Genomic DNA, 18,255 nt, shown 5'->3' with positions numbered 1-18,255 from the left:
AGTCATTATTATTACCACTATGATATTATTATTTCTTTCTTCAGGTATTACTAACAGTCATTATTATTACCACTATGATATTATTATTTCTTTCTTCAGGTATTACTAACAGTTATTATTATTACCACTATGATATTATTATTTCTTTCTTCAGGTATTACTAACAGTCATTATTATTACCACTATGATATTATTATTTCTTTCTTCAGGTATTACTAACAGTCATTATTATTACCACTATGATATTATTATTTCTTTCTTCAGGTATTACTAACAGTCATTATTATTACCACTATGATATTATTATTTCTTTCTTCAGGTATTACTAACAGTCATTATTATTACCACTATGATATTATTATTTCTTTCTTCAGGTATTACTAACAGTCATTATTATTACCACTATGATATTATTATTTCTTTCTTCAGGTATTACTAACAGTCATTAATATTACCACTATGATATTATTATTTCTTTCTTCAGGTATTACTAACAGTCATTATTATTACCACTATGATATTATTATTTCTTTCTTCAGGTATTACTAACAGTCATTATTATTACCACTATGATATTATTATTTCTTTCTTCAGGTATTACTAACAGTCATTATTTTTACCACTATGATATTATTATTTTCTTCTTTGGGTATTAATAACTCGTTAATATTTCTGCCATGCTATGAGTATTCTGTTTATTCTGACATTGATAAAGATTGTAAATATTTCAGCCATGCTATTACTATTCTGTTTATTCTGACATTAATAAAGATCGTGAATATTTCCACCGTGCTATTAGTATTCTGTTTATTCTGACATTAATAAAGATCGTAAATAGTTCAGCCATGCTATTTGTATTATGTTTATTCTGACATTAATAAAGATTGCAAATATTTCAGCCATGTTATTAGTATTCTGTTTATTCTGACATTAATAAAGATTGCAAATATTTCCACTGTGCTATTAGTATTCTGTTTATTCTGACATTAATAAAGATAGTAAATATTTCTGCCATGATATTATTACTCTGTTTTATATGCTACTCATGTTCAGTTTTTAAAGTTATAAAATAATGTTTCATTTTTCCCATAGTTGCAGGTTAACACTTTTTGTATATAGTTTTAAGGTGGGAGGAAGTAGTTTGAACTCTGTTTTATCAGTAGGGAAACTTGTCTTAGGAATGTGTGATGTTTATGTATGTTTATGTGTGTGTATGTATGTAGTAGTACATCAAAATCATGTAAACTACAGATTTGTTTTTTCTGTATATTTGTCTAAAATGTGGGCAAATTGAAATGAATTTTATTTTTATCATTAATAATTGGTGTTTTCGTGTCTATTGTTTTGCCAGCTTTTGTTATTCAAACTTTAACTTTTAAAGTACTGTACTGAATACATGAATAATGTTTCAGAAAATCTCTTGTCTCTCATTATTCAGTCCAACTGATGAGTTTGGGGATTGAATGAAAGGTCTCTTAGGCAGTGATCTGTGGAAGGCAGAAGATTAATCTGAAATACAATTTTTATACAACTCTAATTTGAACTGAAATGGACAAATTTGGAAAAAGAACATCTGCAGTTTACATAATTTTTATTATATGTATAATTTGTGTTTATTTTTTTTATTGTTATTATATTTAGCGCTAATCTTGCTTCTAAGGATCTGTTCTCTTATCATAAATACAAAGAAAAGTTTGGAAAACCTCAGAAACGCAAGTTTTTCAATGATGGCTTGTGGGAAATTGAAAACAACCCTAAAGTGGTTCCTCCAACTGCTACGGTAAGAGTTGTTTTTTTTTACTGAATCATCATTGGGTTTTATTCTTTAGTATTTTGTTGTGATAATTTGGATTTCAGCATCACAATTGTAATTTGTTTTCATAAACAAACAAAAAGTTATTGGTTAGTGAATTTGTTGTAATTGCCCCTTAAGTCTATCTTCAATTGGTGCAGAAGTGTTCTAATCATTATTAGCTCTTGAATTTTAACTGAATCAAAAAATTCAAAGTGTGATTTTATTAGTTTGAAAGATATTGTTATACTTTTCTATGGTAGCTCATTACTTTATTTTCAGGAATATTAATTTGTAATAAGTTTCAGAGTAAACATGTTATCAGCCTTTTTAAAGCTAAACTAATGTTTTATGTATGGAAGTACATAATGCTAGGAGACTTGTATATGTAAGACACAATAATTTGTGAACATAATGAAATATTTTATTACGTACTGCATATTTTGACAGAACATTGGTTTGTCAAATATCACAAGGTGTTACGTCTTCCATATAAACACACACACACACACACACACACACACACACACACACACACAAAGTAAGCTTATGTTATTGGTTATATTTTTACAGGATGATGTTCCAAAACAGATAGTGGTCATTAAGATTTATGACTTGTAGTTCTGGTTGTTTGACTAATAAAAATTTTTAACATTGGGCAGTTTCTTAGTAGAAACCTTGATCAGAAATGATCGTATTTGGCAATTATTAAACAGGATGAAAGTTCAGAAGACTTGGAAGAAGAACAAGATGACAGTGAAGCTGAGAAGTCAGAAAGTGAAGATGAATCCAAATTAGTCATTGATGAAGACAGATTAAAGGTTGGCAGAATCCTGATGTATTAAGTTTATGTTATTGAGAATTATTGTGTATTATTTGATCTTTTTGAGATGGGCTCAGTATAGAATATACGAGTTCCTATACACATTGGCACACTAGTTATTTATACTCTAACTTGTAATGCTGTGTGTGTACCTTCACAAAATTTGCTAAAGGTTCAGTGTGTTTTATATACAAAACATCAGATTGTTTAATGAAGTATTTTTACTAAAATTTTGTTTGTGAAAATATTGAGTCTGTTTTATTATTAATCTGAGTGTGAAGTGATTTCCATGCCATGATTAAAAAAACTATTCTTCATTGATGGATGAAGTTTGGGTGGTAAAGATATAATAAATCATCATCTTTATTTGCTAATAATCTATTTAAAGTAATCCAAAACCATTTTAAAGATTAAACATCAATTGACACAAATTTCTCAAATGTATGAAACTGTATAAAATTGTGTGTATCACATACACATACATCTCACACATATAGAAACTGAGTCTAATTACACTACGTAACAAAATGTTTACTTTTTCTTGTTCCTGGGCAGAAAGTATTATTTCCCAATTGCTTATGCCTAAAGTAAATGGAAAAGACCTGTTTTTCTCTTCAAATTTTGCTTTTGTGACCTAGGTAATGAAATTTTCAAATTTACCCATTTTCAAGAACATTCCAGGTAGATTCAGTGCTGAGTAGCTGATAGAGAATTTTCTCAAACTGACAAGAATTTTCAAAAACTTTCTAGAATGTTGTAGAACTTATGAGCATTTTCAAGAACCTTTTAGAATTTTCTATTCTAGAACTTTCCATAGTAATACACACACATATACACACACACACACACACACACACACACACACAAGGGCTCACCACTTCAGTTTAGTTCTAGCTGCCTAAGTGAATACATAGACCTATCTAATTTTATCAGAGATGGCATCAAGAAGCTGCAAGCATTCTTCAGATGCATTCTGCTATGTATGTGGCCAATTTATTAAAACAAGAGCAAAAACTTATTCTGTAACAGCATCTGCTAAAATGTGTGAAGGCATATTTCGGCATGCCTGTCGGGGATCAAGACAAACCCTGGGCACCTCATTTTACCTGCAAGCACTGCAAAAAAACTCAACAAGTTAAGATGGACAATTTTTACTTGCTTGAATAGTAAGATTTTATATTATACAAATTTCAGATCTTTTAAAATTTAGTGCACCTCAAAAAGGAATACAACAGGGTCAAGACCTTGCTAGAAGCCTTGAAGTATGATGAGTATGGCTAGGAGGTTGTTGGAGACTTCAAAATGGTGGCATTTCTGATAAGTCTCCAAGTAAGCTTTACCAAGTTTCCATGTTATCTTTGCCTTTGGGACAGCAGGGACACCTCAGCACACTGCGAGAGGAAGCACTGGCCACAACTGACCGAGTTCTCTGTGGGGAGGCACAATGTCAAGTGTAAGCCACCAGTGAACCTCCAGAAGGTGTTGTCCCCACCATTGCACATAAAGTTGGGTTTTATGAAACAATTTGTTACAGCTCTTGATAAGGAGTCTGCAGCCTTCAAGTACCTTCAAGACTTCTTCCCTAAGCTGTCTGAGGCAAAGGTCAAAGCTGATGTCTTTGTTGGATCACAAATAAAGAAGATCCTGGAGTGCACAGAATTTCCCAAGAAGCTCAGTAGGAAGGAAAAAAAAAGCTTGGGGCAGCTTTATTGCAGTGGTTTTGGGCTTCTTGGGCAATCACAGGGCTGAAAATTATGTGGAACTAATTGAGGCTCTGGTGAAAAACTACAGCAAAATGGGCTGCAGGATGTCCTTGAAAGTCCATATCCTTGATGATCATCTTAATAAATTCAAGGAGAACATGGGAGCATACTCAGAGGAGCAAGGTGAGTGCTTCCCCCAAGATATGCTGGACTTTGAATGCTGCTACCAAGGAGCGTATAATGAAAACATGATGGAAGACTATATTTGGGTGCTGATACTTGGAAGTGATTTACATTACAGTTACAAATCTTGAAAAACTACTCACTTATAAACATTTTTGTGTAACTTTAGTATAATTATATGCAAATCTTGATCAATAAGTAGTTTTATTCAGACCTTGTGTAAATGAAAATGTGCAAATTTGCCTGTTTTTGCATAGAAAATAGTTTAATTTCTAAATTTCTTTATCTAGGTCACAAAAGCAAAGTTTGAAGGGAATAATGGCCATTTTCTGTACTTTTACAACATAAGCAATTAAGAAATAGCACATACTATCCAGGAACAAAATTTGTGTTACATTGTGTTATTCATATAAACTAAACCTTCAAGGCTAGTACTCACATAAGATATTGATGTTATTAACATCAGAAGAAAATATTACCTTATTGGTTCCCTAGGCTTAAATCTACTGAATAAATAATAAATGTTAGGCATATGAAAATGAAAATTTTACAAAAGTGTTTTAAATTTTCCTTTTTAAAAATCAGTTAAACACTTTTTGCATCAATTGAGTTAAAACTGCACTGCTTACATCAATATACATTTTTAAAGAGGCTAGAATATCTTCTAGATAAAAACTATGTAGTAAATTTTAAAATGAGAATATAACAACTTTATAAATGTATACTCTGTGAAATGTGGAGCTGAGATTTAACCTTGATTAGACTTGTCAGTTTAAAATTACTAAACCGAAAACATGCTTAATGTAGACATGAAATAAATACTGCAATTAATGTTAGAAAGAGAGAACCAAGATAAATGGATTTATCAATTTGACATAAACAAAGTGGAACCAAAAATTAAATGGATATAAAACAAACTCACAGTGAATAAATCAAGAAAATATTACATTTAACACAAGAAAATAGAAAATAGAAACAAATAGGTATATGAATTTAAATCAGGTAATTTTACCTCTGAAATACTGAAACTCATTCTTTCTTGAATTTGCACTCATTCTGTTGAACAAAAAGTGACTTGAAGAGTATTCTTTCCTTACCAATAATTTTCCATTCTTCTGCCTTACACATGACTTGTTTTAGAACTGTCAGGGGGTCTTAGCTCGATCTCTCCACCATAATTTAGATTTTATTTTGAACTGTAATCTTGTTAATGTTGCTACAGTGAGTTTGGAATATAGTGGTAATATATTTAACACTATCAAAGCTTCTACAACTTATTTGGATAGTTTGCTTGTACCACGTGGGGATGACCATGTAGCTGCATAATCAGCCCTAATTGTACAACATAACCATACCATTGTATATTGGTATTCCTGGTGAATTTTGCGATGTCAAATTGTATAATTTCACATTGTTTCTCTTCTTTCTGAATAAGGTTGATCTTTTGCTTTGGCCTGTTTGCTCTCAATGTCTGAAGAGCACATTTTGTCTGCTAGCTGTAATTATGATAACACTTCTACTGATTACATTTCTTTTTTATCCTGTGTATTTTCTACTGTAAGTATTTCTGTTGCACCTGAGGATGCTTTTGTCATATTAGATGATTCAGTAAGTGAATTACATTAATTCTTCCTTATTCTGGTTATTGCAAATTATTTTAGAAAATAACTTCATATTAATATACTTTATAGTCTTCATATGTTACTTTTCAAGTTTCTCACCTTCAGTTTGGTTATTGAAGAGGGTTTTTTTCAGAATGCTTTTTGCTTTGACTCATCTCTGGTAGCCTTTAGTTGTTCTCATTCTTCTGATTTTTTTTTTTTAGTAAGAACCACCTTTATTAACTGTGTATCTCACTGATATTGTTTCTTAATGTGTTTTATGTTTCTTTAACATTTTGGATTGTGTTGTAAAGTGTGCATGTCTTCCTCTCGTATTTTTAGCTGACTTCAAAAACAAAAAAACGAGAACACATCCCTGCTTCATTTTGTTTTTACAATACTTAACCCTAACTGGTTTCCTGTTTAGGAAAAACATGTCAGCAGGAGTTGATTAGGACTTGATCATCTTGAATTGTTTCTGGTTGTTGTCTGTCTTCTGGACCACGGATGTCTATCGTATATACTGATACTTTTTGTTTGGCCCATCATTGATGAAGGTGAGTTAGGTATTTATGCCTCACTTATTGACCATTTCCCAAACAATTCCTTTGTCCTGAATTTTAGTGGTCATATCAAATGCTTTGTTCATCTGTGGACCATTGGTTATGTGATCCTTGGGTTCACCAAATTATCTATTGAATTTTTTCATTGTCTTTCCAATTTGTATTTGAATTTTTAGATCTGGTAGTTTTGAACATTTTACAAAACCAGTGGATAATAAAGTTATACTTCATGTTTCCCCATGTTTTTATTTCTTTTGTTTTTTTAATCTTTTTGGTGATGAAAAAGGCAGAAGATTGGAGACCTGTGTTAGATCTTTCCCATCTCGGTCACTATTTAGACATTCCTCCTTTCAAAATTGAATCTATGAGAATGTTAGATAAGTTCTTTCCTCAGTGTATTCAGGCATTGAAAGTAGATGTCAAAGATGCTTATTTACACTTTCCAGTTCACCCATCTTCTCATTTGTTTCTTATTTTTTACATGACTTATACGTTCATGGTACACTGTTGTTTTGCCTGGCTTGTGCACTGTGTATCTTCACATATGTAGCCAAAGCATTATCTGGTTTTTCTCATATAAGTACTTAATATCCATTTCATCATTACATACCTGATTGGATATTGTAACTCAGTCATTTACTCCCATTCAATTGATCATCCATTTAGTTTCCTTCCTGGGATGGACTATCAATTTGTCTAAGTCTCAACTTGTGTCTGCTTATATCCTAATATATCTGTGATTTTGGATAAAACCTTTTTAACGAATTCTTCATAAGTCTTGTTTGGTTTTCTAATCTCTAGTTTCAGGTGGACATTACTTCTTTTATCTTTTCATCTACCAAAGACATCTTTTATTTTTTGAGAATGATAACTTTTCTCTACTACTTGGTCTCCATCTTTAATGGGATTTTGCACTTTACAGGAGTTTCTCCTCAGACCTTACTATCCTCAGTTATCTTTAAGTGTGACTCTTTATTGAGTTTACCATTGTAGGTTCCCCTTTCCATCCATCTCATATACCTTTCACTGATGTCTCTTTCTCCATGACTGTGAGATGACTCATGACCTCATAAGAAAGAAATATTTATGATTAGAGTTTTGAAAACAAGAACTAAGAGCAAGATAACTTTTTTTTCTTTCATGATGTACAATGAAACTTCATAGATGTGTATACTTTTGAAATGAAGTAATTTGTGATCATAGAGATTTAGATAGTGGAACCCATCACTTTTGATGCAGTAAACACCATTAATAGTATGTGTAATTGATTGATAAATGTAAGGGTAAAATCTAGCAACAATGGGCTTAGAACTTGTAAACAAAAGACAACTGTATATACAATAAATCTAGTAGTTTGTTATTTTACATCTGATCAATAACCATATGAGTTGCATAATCAGTGTTGTGTGATTATCTTCCCATAAATCATCATCTTGTTCAAACCAGTGACTTGCTTATAGGATATAAAATATACAGTATCACTTTCTTATATAAGCAAACATCACATTTTAATAATGTTGATATTTATGTTTATTTATCCTTTGGAGTACTGTGACTTGGCGTGACTGTGGCATAAATCATTCTGGTGTTCTTTCAATATCTGTTATAGTTTATTTGTATGTCCTTACTGTGAAGGTTGTTTGCAGAAAAACTGTTGTAAACTGGCATCCATTACAAGTGAAGGTGTTTTGTGGTCAGTAATTATTACTTCAATTTATGTTCTAATTTACTCTTACTTGACACTTGTGTGGTTCTTTATAGATAACTGAGTTACATATCCACACAAAATGCATGCTTTTTTAAATTAAAAAAAAAATTGTTTGAATTCAGAATACAAATATATAGATTAAAGATTAAATTGATGTTGGAAAGATTTATGTTTATGAACAGTTATCCAAATGAGGTGTAATTCACATTTCCTGTGCCCTGATGAATGAGGTTTCACTGTATTTTTGTGTGAAATTTTCAATCATGATTTCAATGTAAGACAGCACTGATTTTTTTTAACTTTGAACATTTAATGGTTCTAATAACTTTTGTCTTTCATGAAAATTGGGCTAAAATTCTTTTTTGTTCCAAATAATAAAATTAAATAACTTTTTTTTTTTAATGGTAAGATTAGTAAATATTTTGTAAGCCAGAAGTATGAACACAATTTTTTATCATTTAAATAGAATAGCATTTTGGTGCCATTTGTGATCAATTTATAAGTTATTTGTAACAGGTCATCATGGTAAAGAAAAAATGAACAATGTATACATCATATATAAAATTCTAAATCATATATATGGTTTTGATTCTGAGAATATATAAAGCTAATATTCTTCTTTCTTTAATTTTAGGCCAAACCTTTGCCAGGTACCCGAAAACGGAAAATTGAGCATAAAACTGATAAGGTCAGCTGTGTTAGGTTTAAAGCATGATACTTTAACATTAATACATTTTAAGTTCTAAAGCATGTTAACTTACTGAAATATTATGTTTTGCTAATCCTAAAAATATTAATGAAATATTATTACATTATTATACTAATTGGGAATAAAAATTATTCCTAGTTGCTTGTGCAAGGTAAAAATGTTTATAAGTATTCAATCTGAGGTATGAAAAGAATGCAATGTGCCTAATAAAAATAACCATTTTTAATTATTACAGTTACTCTTTGAGTATCACTGGCTTAAAAGACATTGGTTATAATCAGAATCCTCTTTGACTTGCAGTGTTGTCATAATTTTCAGTTATTCTATATTCTAAAATTTTGCACACCTAGTTTAGCAGGTTAGACAAAACCAAGAGAGTTGTAAATTAACCACATGTATTCAAGCGTGGTGCCAAAGTGCTCGTGCAGTGACCTTTTATAGAGTTGTTCCATGTGGTATAATGCATTTGATGTGAGAATTATCATTTATTAATTTTACCCTATATTGATGATTTAATGACAGCTCATGGTAAAGGAGAGTAAATACCAGATACAGTGTACATGGGTATTGAAAGAAAATTGTAAATATGCATTTTGGAGGTTCAGGTGTTATGAAAGTGTACTATGTAAACTGTACAATCAACAGAAGTATTTTTATTCTTCACATGAACAACTTTATCAGAGTCTTAGTCAGATTGATATTTGCCAGTTGTAGACATATCTTGAGTACAAATCATTTTGTACCACATCTGATATTTTGCATACAACAGACTTTTACATTCTACTTAAAGCTTGATACATTTTGTGAAGATACATGGGGTTAGTCCATTGGGCATAATCCGTATGCATTTGGTTAGCTAAAACACTGTAACATAATTAGATTGACATAAGAGTTAGGTATTAATATTAGTATCATTGTAAAGGCTAATATCTATTGTAAGACATTGTATAATAATGTGGAGAAGTACTGCTTTAGGAAGCAATTTTGGAGAGGTTAGGCTATTGCCATATTTTTATTTCTAGGGGAAGTCTGGAGGCATACTCCATCCCAGAAAATTTTAGCTACAGACACTGTATATACAGAACATAATGTATTAAATTAAAATAAAGAAGTTTTAATATACAAGCTGTAACTATACATGTCATGATAAAGTGATCAGATCATTACTTTGACTGTGGAAGGTAATTATTATCAAGCTTTCATTGCTTTTATGTTATTAGAATTTCAAGAGGGCATTATAAACTAAACATGGATAAGTGGTTCATTAAATGTGTCTTTTTCATTTATACAACTAGTCAAGGTAATATTTGTCTTACAGGGAAGTTTTCAAAATATCTGTCCACAGGGTGAATTGAGCTGTGTGTGGAAGGTCATAGTGTACTCACCATAATCACCCAAAATATACTCTTCAAAACAAGAAATGCAAAAGGGATATTTTTGTTATTTTAAAGAGAAATATATGTAATAATGTTACAAGCTCAGAGTATGTGATGTTACACGTGTTAAGTCACTGATTGTCAGACCAAAATGACAATAAAAATTGTGCACTTTGAAAACGGAGGAAAACATCGGATTTTTCGCCAAAATGCGTGTCCAATAAATTTATTTGAGAGATCTGCATGTTCTGCAAGTGCAACAAGTGCAAAATCCCTATAAAAGTGACGGGTTCTCTGTTTTCATATCTCAGTGTTAAGCCATCGACACGCAATACAGTTACGCCAAGACTGACTGAAGCACAACACAACAATGCCATTGGTCGCTTGGAAGCAGGCGAATCTCGATCAGATGTTGCCAGAGCTGTGAATGTCCACCCAAGCACCATCACAAGGCTATGGAATCGTCACCAACAACATGGATCAACTTGTGATCGTCCACGATCTGGCAGACCTTGTGTGACCACGCTCGCACAAGATCGCTACATCCAGTTACGTCACCTTCGGGATAGGAACACCACTGTAACGTCTACTGCCTCAACCATACCAGGGCTGCGTAGGATTTCTGATCAGACCGTACGCAACCTTCTACGAGATTCTTAGGCACCATGTGCAACCCATCATGGTGAACGTCAACGACGTTTTTCAACATGACAATGCCCGTCCTCACACAGTCCGACTCACCACTGTCTTCTTGAGACACCACAACATCAACATTCTTCCCTGGCCCTCCAGATCACCAGATTTAAACCCCATCGAACATCTTTGGGACGAGTTGGACCGATGTCTGCGACGGCGACAACCTCAACCGCAGAGTCTACCTCAGCTTGCAGCAGCTTTGCAGGCTGAGTGGACAGCCATTCCACAAGATGTGATTCGTCATCTCATCGCTTCCATGGGCAGGAGATGCCAAGCAGTTATTGATGCTCACGGGGGACATACTCGTTATTGACGTTGAGTGATGTTAAACGTCAACTAGTGAGCGTGGACTTCGTCTTTGCAGACTTTGGATGTTCAGCAGTGAATGTGCAAAGTTTCACACATGTCATACAGAACTACCTGGAATAAACTTGTTAACAATTTGTCTCATATTTTGCCTTTTGCGTTTCTTTTTTTGAAGAGTATGTATAATTGATATTTGAAACTGTCGGTATTTGGTGAAACCTCATTATTATAGAATTGAGGAAAAACAAGACAATTATATATTTCACAAATACGTCATTTACTACCACCATGGTTTTTCAAGTAAAGACACCATAATTTGTGCTCTGCACTTTGGGTGCATTGTAACTGTAAAACACCAAATTTCACAGTTCAATTAGAGTGGCTCAAGGGTTTTTGGTGAGTGTTGTTGATTAGCTGTCTTTCCTCTTGTGTGTCACTTCAAATTTTGGGACAAGTAGTGTAGATAGCCATTAAGTAGCTTTGTACAAAATTCAGCAAAACCACAAATTCTAATCAGTATCTGATTTTATTATCCAGATGTTTAAGCATTGAAACTCAAAGTATATTTATAAAAGCTTTCTTCATTTCTTCTTTGAATGCACAAAATAGGTAACAAGAGTGAATATCTGTTTTTCTTTTTAAGAGTAACTTGTAGTGCAGATTGAAAGTAATATTGTTTTTAAAATGACAAATTTTTGTAATATAAGCTTATTTGATAAGTCTTGTGCTTTCTGTTAAAAATGTTGGAGTTTTCAATAATCTAATTTTTATGCAGACAAAAAAAACAAAGATTGTTAAGAACACTGTTGTTAAAGAAGAAGATAAGAAAGAGAATGATTCGAAAAGTGAAAAAAAGGTACTTTTAATTTCTTTTAAAATAATTCATTAAATAATTAATCTGTTTATGTTTTGCCTCCTTCTAGGGATAACATATTTTGTTTTGGGTTAGCACACTAAAGTGTGTAAAATGTTCATTAAATTATTGATTACTTTTTATGCAATTATCATTTGGTATTTCTGTGTAAACTCCTTCCACTTCATTCCCTTTTAATGCATTGGCATGAGCAAGCTACATTTTGAACTTGAGGATCCATCATTCACAACCCATTGTCTCTAAATAGCCATATTTTATATTACAATAAAAATGTTAATATTTATAAGTGATGGTAAATATTTTCTGAAATATTGACATATCTTCCACAAAGTAAGTTATTGACTAACTTTTTATGTTAAGATAAAAAAATTGTATTATATCTCAATCCTGTACATAAAAAAAACTTAAAAATGCATCCCAAGAAAAATACTTTTCAGAAGTGTTGCTTTGAAACTACTTATGGGGCATTTGATTATGAAGTGTGTCAAAAAAAAAGAAGAAAGATTTTATTACTGAGTCATTATTTTAAGATGTAGTAACTTACACTGACTGTATATTTTATAGAGCTCAGACTTAAACTGATCATAACATCCATTGTTGAGGAATTAAACTTGTCCTACTTTTCTTGATGACGAGAAACCCATTTAACCTGAAGATGACCTAGGATGGTTGAAACATTCTTCTCCTTATCAGTAAAAGTGTTGATACCCATACCAGCCATTCTAAAATATATTTTTATCCTACTTTTGTTTAATACATTCAGGATCAAAACAATCAGTTTTAAATTTCCACATAAAAATAGGGTTTTCTGCAAAATCAGATCATAAGGTTAGGTCCAGAATATTTCGAAGGCTAACAAATAATCAACTGCTTTTATGCAAAACTAATCTGAGCTATTTGTTCATCTGTATAATGTGACTCTCTTCATAATATAAATCCTGTATTTTTTTATTTTAAAAGTCTGGGAATTTAAATACAGACCTGTGACAACTGTATGCAACAAATTCTTCTTACAGTTTTCAGTGAAGCTGTATGAAAGTGTATTTAATGAATTAGTGGATATCCTTTCTCCTCTATCAAACTAGTCCTCTACATCTTGAACTTAAATCCTTTTAAAGACTACTTAATATACTCATTTCTTTCTGAAGGTTTTGCAAGGAATTAGGAATTGTGTTTAAAGTTAACAAAGTAAATCTAGTCAAAAAGAAAATGCATAGTGGTTACTGGTTTGTGTTATTGCAGTTTTTAGTGTGATTTTTCTCAGTGTTATTGACCAGAAATAATTCAATCATATTTCTCAGTAATAGTTATTTGTATTGGTCAGCATCACTTGAATCCAAGTTTATTATTTGTTTAAAAACTTTGTTAGATTTTAGACAATGTACTCAAGTTCTTTTATAGAGATCAAACTGACCCCAAGGAAGGTGGTTTTAGTAACTCAGTTATGAAATTACTTATATTTCTTTTTTGTTGTCAAACACAACTCTGTAACATATATAGATCTTTGTACTTAAAAGGTAATACATTCACGTTCACAATTTTTTAAATAGTATTTTTAATTAATTATTGTTATAAAACTTGACAACATAGCAGTGCAAACTGAAACACTTATATTTGGTATGTTTTTCATTTTTTTATATTTTTGTGATACTTAGAAAGTGGATGTTGAACAGAATTTATTAAGAGTTGTCACCAAAGTTGCCATGTAATGTGAAGATTGAATATAGATTTCTTTTCTCTCTGCACTTCCTGAACATCTGAAAGACTATTTTGTACATTGAGCACATGTCTGATAAAGACATTTGTGATTTTAGTTGTGAACACCAAATATAAATCTGTACAAATTATAATGAAGACCTGCTTTAATAATTGATGTTATTAAACACATACTTGTAGAGTCGAGCTACTGACACCAGTATTGATGAGGTAACTTCCCTTGCCTAATAAAAGTTGATGAATAGTATAAGACTGTCTTAAACAGGTGAAGATATTCCTGAACTGAAAATGTTTAAAATGTACAACTTATTTATAAGTTGCTATTTGAGGTATATGTCTGTGAAGAACAGAACTGAAATATTTCAAAATGGTAGTTTTTGTTCACCAGCAGTACATGAGTGAAGCGAGGGTCTTGAACTTTGTGCATGCAATTTCAAAATAGCATAAAATATTTAGATTAGGTTTTACTTTTATGAATATTTTTTTTTTACATACATACTATGGATTTATATTTCTTTGTTAATTTTCACAGAAAAATAAACACGAACCAGAGATTAAAAAGAAGAAAAATGCCAAATCAGAACCTGAACGCAGTAGAAGTGGACGAATGATAAAAAGAAAGAAATTCAGCTCAGACAGTGAATCGGAGGAAAAAGAAAGCGAGGAGGCACAAAATATTGAGAAACAACAAATTACAGTCTCTCTAAAAAACTCATTAAACAGTGAAGACCCAATTTCAAAGAAAGAACCAGAAGAATTGCAAGTTACAAACTCGGTAAGACAGTTGTCAAACAAAGGAGGCCAAATTCCAAAGGAAGAACCAGAAGAATTGCAAGTTACAGACTCAGTGAAAAAGTTGTCAAACAAAGGAGGCCAAATTCCAAAGGAAGAACCAGAAGAATTGCAAGTTACAGACTCAGTGAAAAAGTTGTCAAACAAAGGAGGCCAAATTCAAAGGAAACCAGAAGAACCAGTTACTCTGCAAACAAAGGAGGCCAAATTCCAAAGGAAGAACCAGACTCTGCCAGAACAGAGAACAAAGCAAAAAAGAGCAAGATGGAGGAAGCTGTTGTGAATAATTCAGGTAGGGTATGGATAAATAGTTTTTATAAAAACTTTAATTATTAAAGTTTTCATCAGTATTTACTTTTTTATTTTAATTTTATCATAGGAATATGGGATACTAAATTGCTATTCATGTGTGTTAAAAACTTTTCATCTAGAGACAGAATTTTGTCCTTGAACAAATTTGCAAAGTCAAAATTTTTTTGGAGACATGGATGTGAAATTTCTGTCAAATATTATAGAATTGTAGTTATTAATAGCTGTCCTAAACCTGTATGATAGAAATATGTATAATTACCATAAAAAAACAATGTCACTGTTGAGAATGATCACATATTTAAGTTGGGAGATTGAAATTAGTAAAAATATAACTGTTAGAGGCAGGTTGATGTGAGAGAAATCAGAAAGGAGAAGAATAGATATAGGTGGAAATGGCTAAATGAAGTAGATAATCTGGGACAGCAACTTGCAAAATAGTTCAAGAAAGTTGACTAGAGTGGCATGGTGCAAGCTATACAAGCAGGTTTTTAAAGTATGAAAGAAATCACAACCAATAGTTACACAAACACGTATGAGATTGTTTGTAGATATTTTACAAAAATAAGAAAAAAAAATGCTGAGGTTTAGAAGTTGTCTATACTAAATGTGAAGTTGTAAGGTTAATCTTTCATGAGACCAGGGCTTTTATAGTTGTATTTTTATAAAAGTTTTCTAATGAAGTTAGGGGTTAGAAGAAGGGGGAAAATAAAATTGTTCCATCAGTTACTAACGTGAATGCAATTTAGATGCCTGAAACCTTCTGAATATGACATTCTTATATTTGTTCAGTGTTCAACCCATCAAGTTGCCAAAGGTACCATCTGAGCTAGTTTTTTTATTTTCCTGGATGTCTCAGAGTATCAAAGTTTTCCTTATAATTTCCAAGATCCGTACTGTCACTTGATATGCAGCTTGTGAGAGGCACAATTGTTTCCTCCTCTCCATACAGTGAAATATACCATAATTGGTCATTTTTCACAATCTGCAAAACATCATTGCTAAAATATGCACCCATAATTGTAGTACATGTTTGTACATAAAAAGTACACACATTTCTTGGAGTATTATGGTATATGTGTTGACAGTATTTCATCATTTTACGATACTACTTTTGATTTCTTTTCCACTGTCAAAGTGCCACCTTCAAAATAAAAAAACAAGGGTAATAATATTTTTTTCTTCTTCTTTGAAACATGAAATCCCACATCAGAAATAAAAGATGGAAATATAAGTTGTATTGTTTTCCCAAAATCAGTATTATGAATTCAGCAGGATCATAAAACAAAACATAAAATAATCCTGGTCTAAAAATTTCAAGGTTCACTAAAGTGTTATGTGTTCAGGAATGTGGAGCCAATTATCTTAACTGTGAATGTGTTAAGAATGTGTAATTTTTACATTTTCTGTTAAAATATTGTGTGTCGGAAAGGTTGTTAGTACTTGAATGGAATTTTATTATAAGTAAATGTTTATATAAAAAAAAAATTACATTTATTCAAATATTTTCTGAAAGTAGAGCCAATTATCTTCATTATGAATGTATTGAGAATGTGTAGTTATTACTGTTTCTGTTGAAACGTGTGTAGAAAAAAAATTGTTACTACTTAAGTGAAATTCTAATACAAATAAATGTTTGTCTAAAGAAAGTTGCATTTATTCAAATATTTTTCTGATTAAAAATTAGATTGTTCAGCCTGTAATCACTCGCAGTATTAATCAACTGAATGTGAAATTAAATATGCCATGTAAATATTGTGCATGGGTTTGTAATATTTCTCTGATGCTCTCAGAAATATGAAATTTTTAAAATGTGTCTGGGTTGTAGAGTTGGGCTATTAACTCAAATTGTAATTAAATTAATTAAGGTTGATGTATATAAACATGGATGTTTTTTTCAGGCCATGTGAAATTTCTCTACTAAAGTACTCAATTTGTAGTCTGACGGTTGCAGGTTAAAATCTGTTTTGGTGAACATGCTCACCCTTTTACCCATGGGGAGTTATAATGTGATGATCAATCTCACTATTTGTGGGTGAAAGGTGGGTGGAGTTGACTAGCTTGTAGTCAGTCACTGCTAACTTAGGGATGGATAGACAGATAACCCTGTGGGTGATGTTGACTAGCTGCTATCCCTGTAGTCAGTCACTGATAAGTTATGGATAGATAGCACAGATAACCCTTATGTAGCTTTGCAAAAATTTCAAAACAAACATTCTGTTATTCTTCCATTTTATTTTTATTGGAACAAAGATTTCCTGCCCTCAAAATCAAAGTATAATTCAATAATTTGATTATTCATAAAATGAGCATACAGTATCTGGTACATCAGATTCTGTTTTGTAAAGTTCCTTTGAAATTCCCTGGTTGATTCATAAAAACAAAGTTTTATTTTCAAAGTTCTGAGATTTTTTAAGAGCATGATGGTTTTATATTTTTATTTACCTTACATGTACATACATGTGAATTTTTCAAAATCAGATTATTTGCAAGAAGCATGTGATTAAATGTGAAAGAAACAAAGAAGACAATTTAAAAAAACCCATCATGCTTTCAAACTTACTTATTTAAAAAAATAAATAAGTAGATACATGCATTACGTTTGCATAAATTTTTAAAAACTTCCAAAAAATAAATCTTTCTTACTTATGGAAGCAAAGAAATGTCACTATCTTTTGACTATCTTAAACAGGACATACTCTTGAACTGGAGATGTTTAAAATATGTAATTCATTATAATTCACTATTCAAAATGTTTCTGTGAAGGACAGAATTGAAATGTTTCAAAATGGTACTTTATTGTTCACTATCAGTACTTGAGTAAATTGAGTGGCTTGAACCTTGTACATACTTCTTCAAAATGGTTTACATATTTAGAATAGATTTTACTGTTATAGATGTGTTTGAAATATCTCAAGAAAGTTGACCAGCATGGCATGGTGTATGCTATGTGAAAAGGTTTTAATATATAAAAAAGTTGTAAATTAGATTTACAAATTAGATTTGTGAACTTATTTGAGAGAGATAAATTACTAAATATTTTTTGGTTAGCTGGTAAAAAATCAGAATAAAAATATAACTATTCAAGGGGCTGTACTAAAGTT

General features: G+C 31.4%; 1 protein-coding gene across 3 annotated transcripts in view; it reads left to right on the top strand.

Annotated features, from left to right (window-relative positions):
- The window catches only part of LOC143224959 (uncharacterized), a 52,125-nt gene that overhangs the window by 9,902 nt on the left and 23,968 nt on the right, over positions 1–18,255 (top strand). For 2 of the 3 annotated variants that reach the window (XM_076453507.1, XM_076453506.1), the window contains exons 3-8: positions 1,642–1,780; positions 2,509–2,613; positions 9,008–9,061; positions 12,236–12,316; positions 14,583–14,994; positions 15,045–15,134. In XM_076453507.1, coding sequence (XP_076309622.1) covers positions 1,642–1,780; positions 2,509–2,613; positions 9,008–9,061; positions 12,236–12,316; positions 14,583–14,994; positions 15,045–15,134 — 881 coding nt within the window. The remainder of the gene's footprint in view (positions 1–1,641; positions 1,781–2,508; positions 2,614–9,007; positions 9,062–12,235; positions 12,317–14,582; positions 14,995–15,044; positions 15,135–18,255) is intronic. The other variant, XM_076453508.1, reaches the window with a different exon arrangement.

This window comes from Tachypleus tridentatus, chromosome 9 (genome assembly GCF_004210375.1).
Source record: "Tachypleus tridentatus isolate NWPU-2018 chromosome 9, ASM421037v1, whole genome shotgun sequence".
NCBI classification, from domain to species: Eukaryota; Metazoa; Arthropoda; class Merostomata; order Xiphosura; family Limulidae; genus Tachypleus; species Tachypleus tridentatus.
The sequence above is the reverse complement of the archived record's forward strand: the minus strand, read 5'-3'. Positions and strand labels throughout refer to the sequence as shown.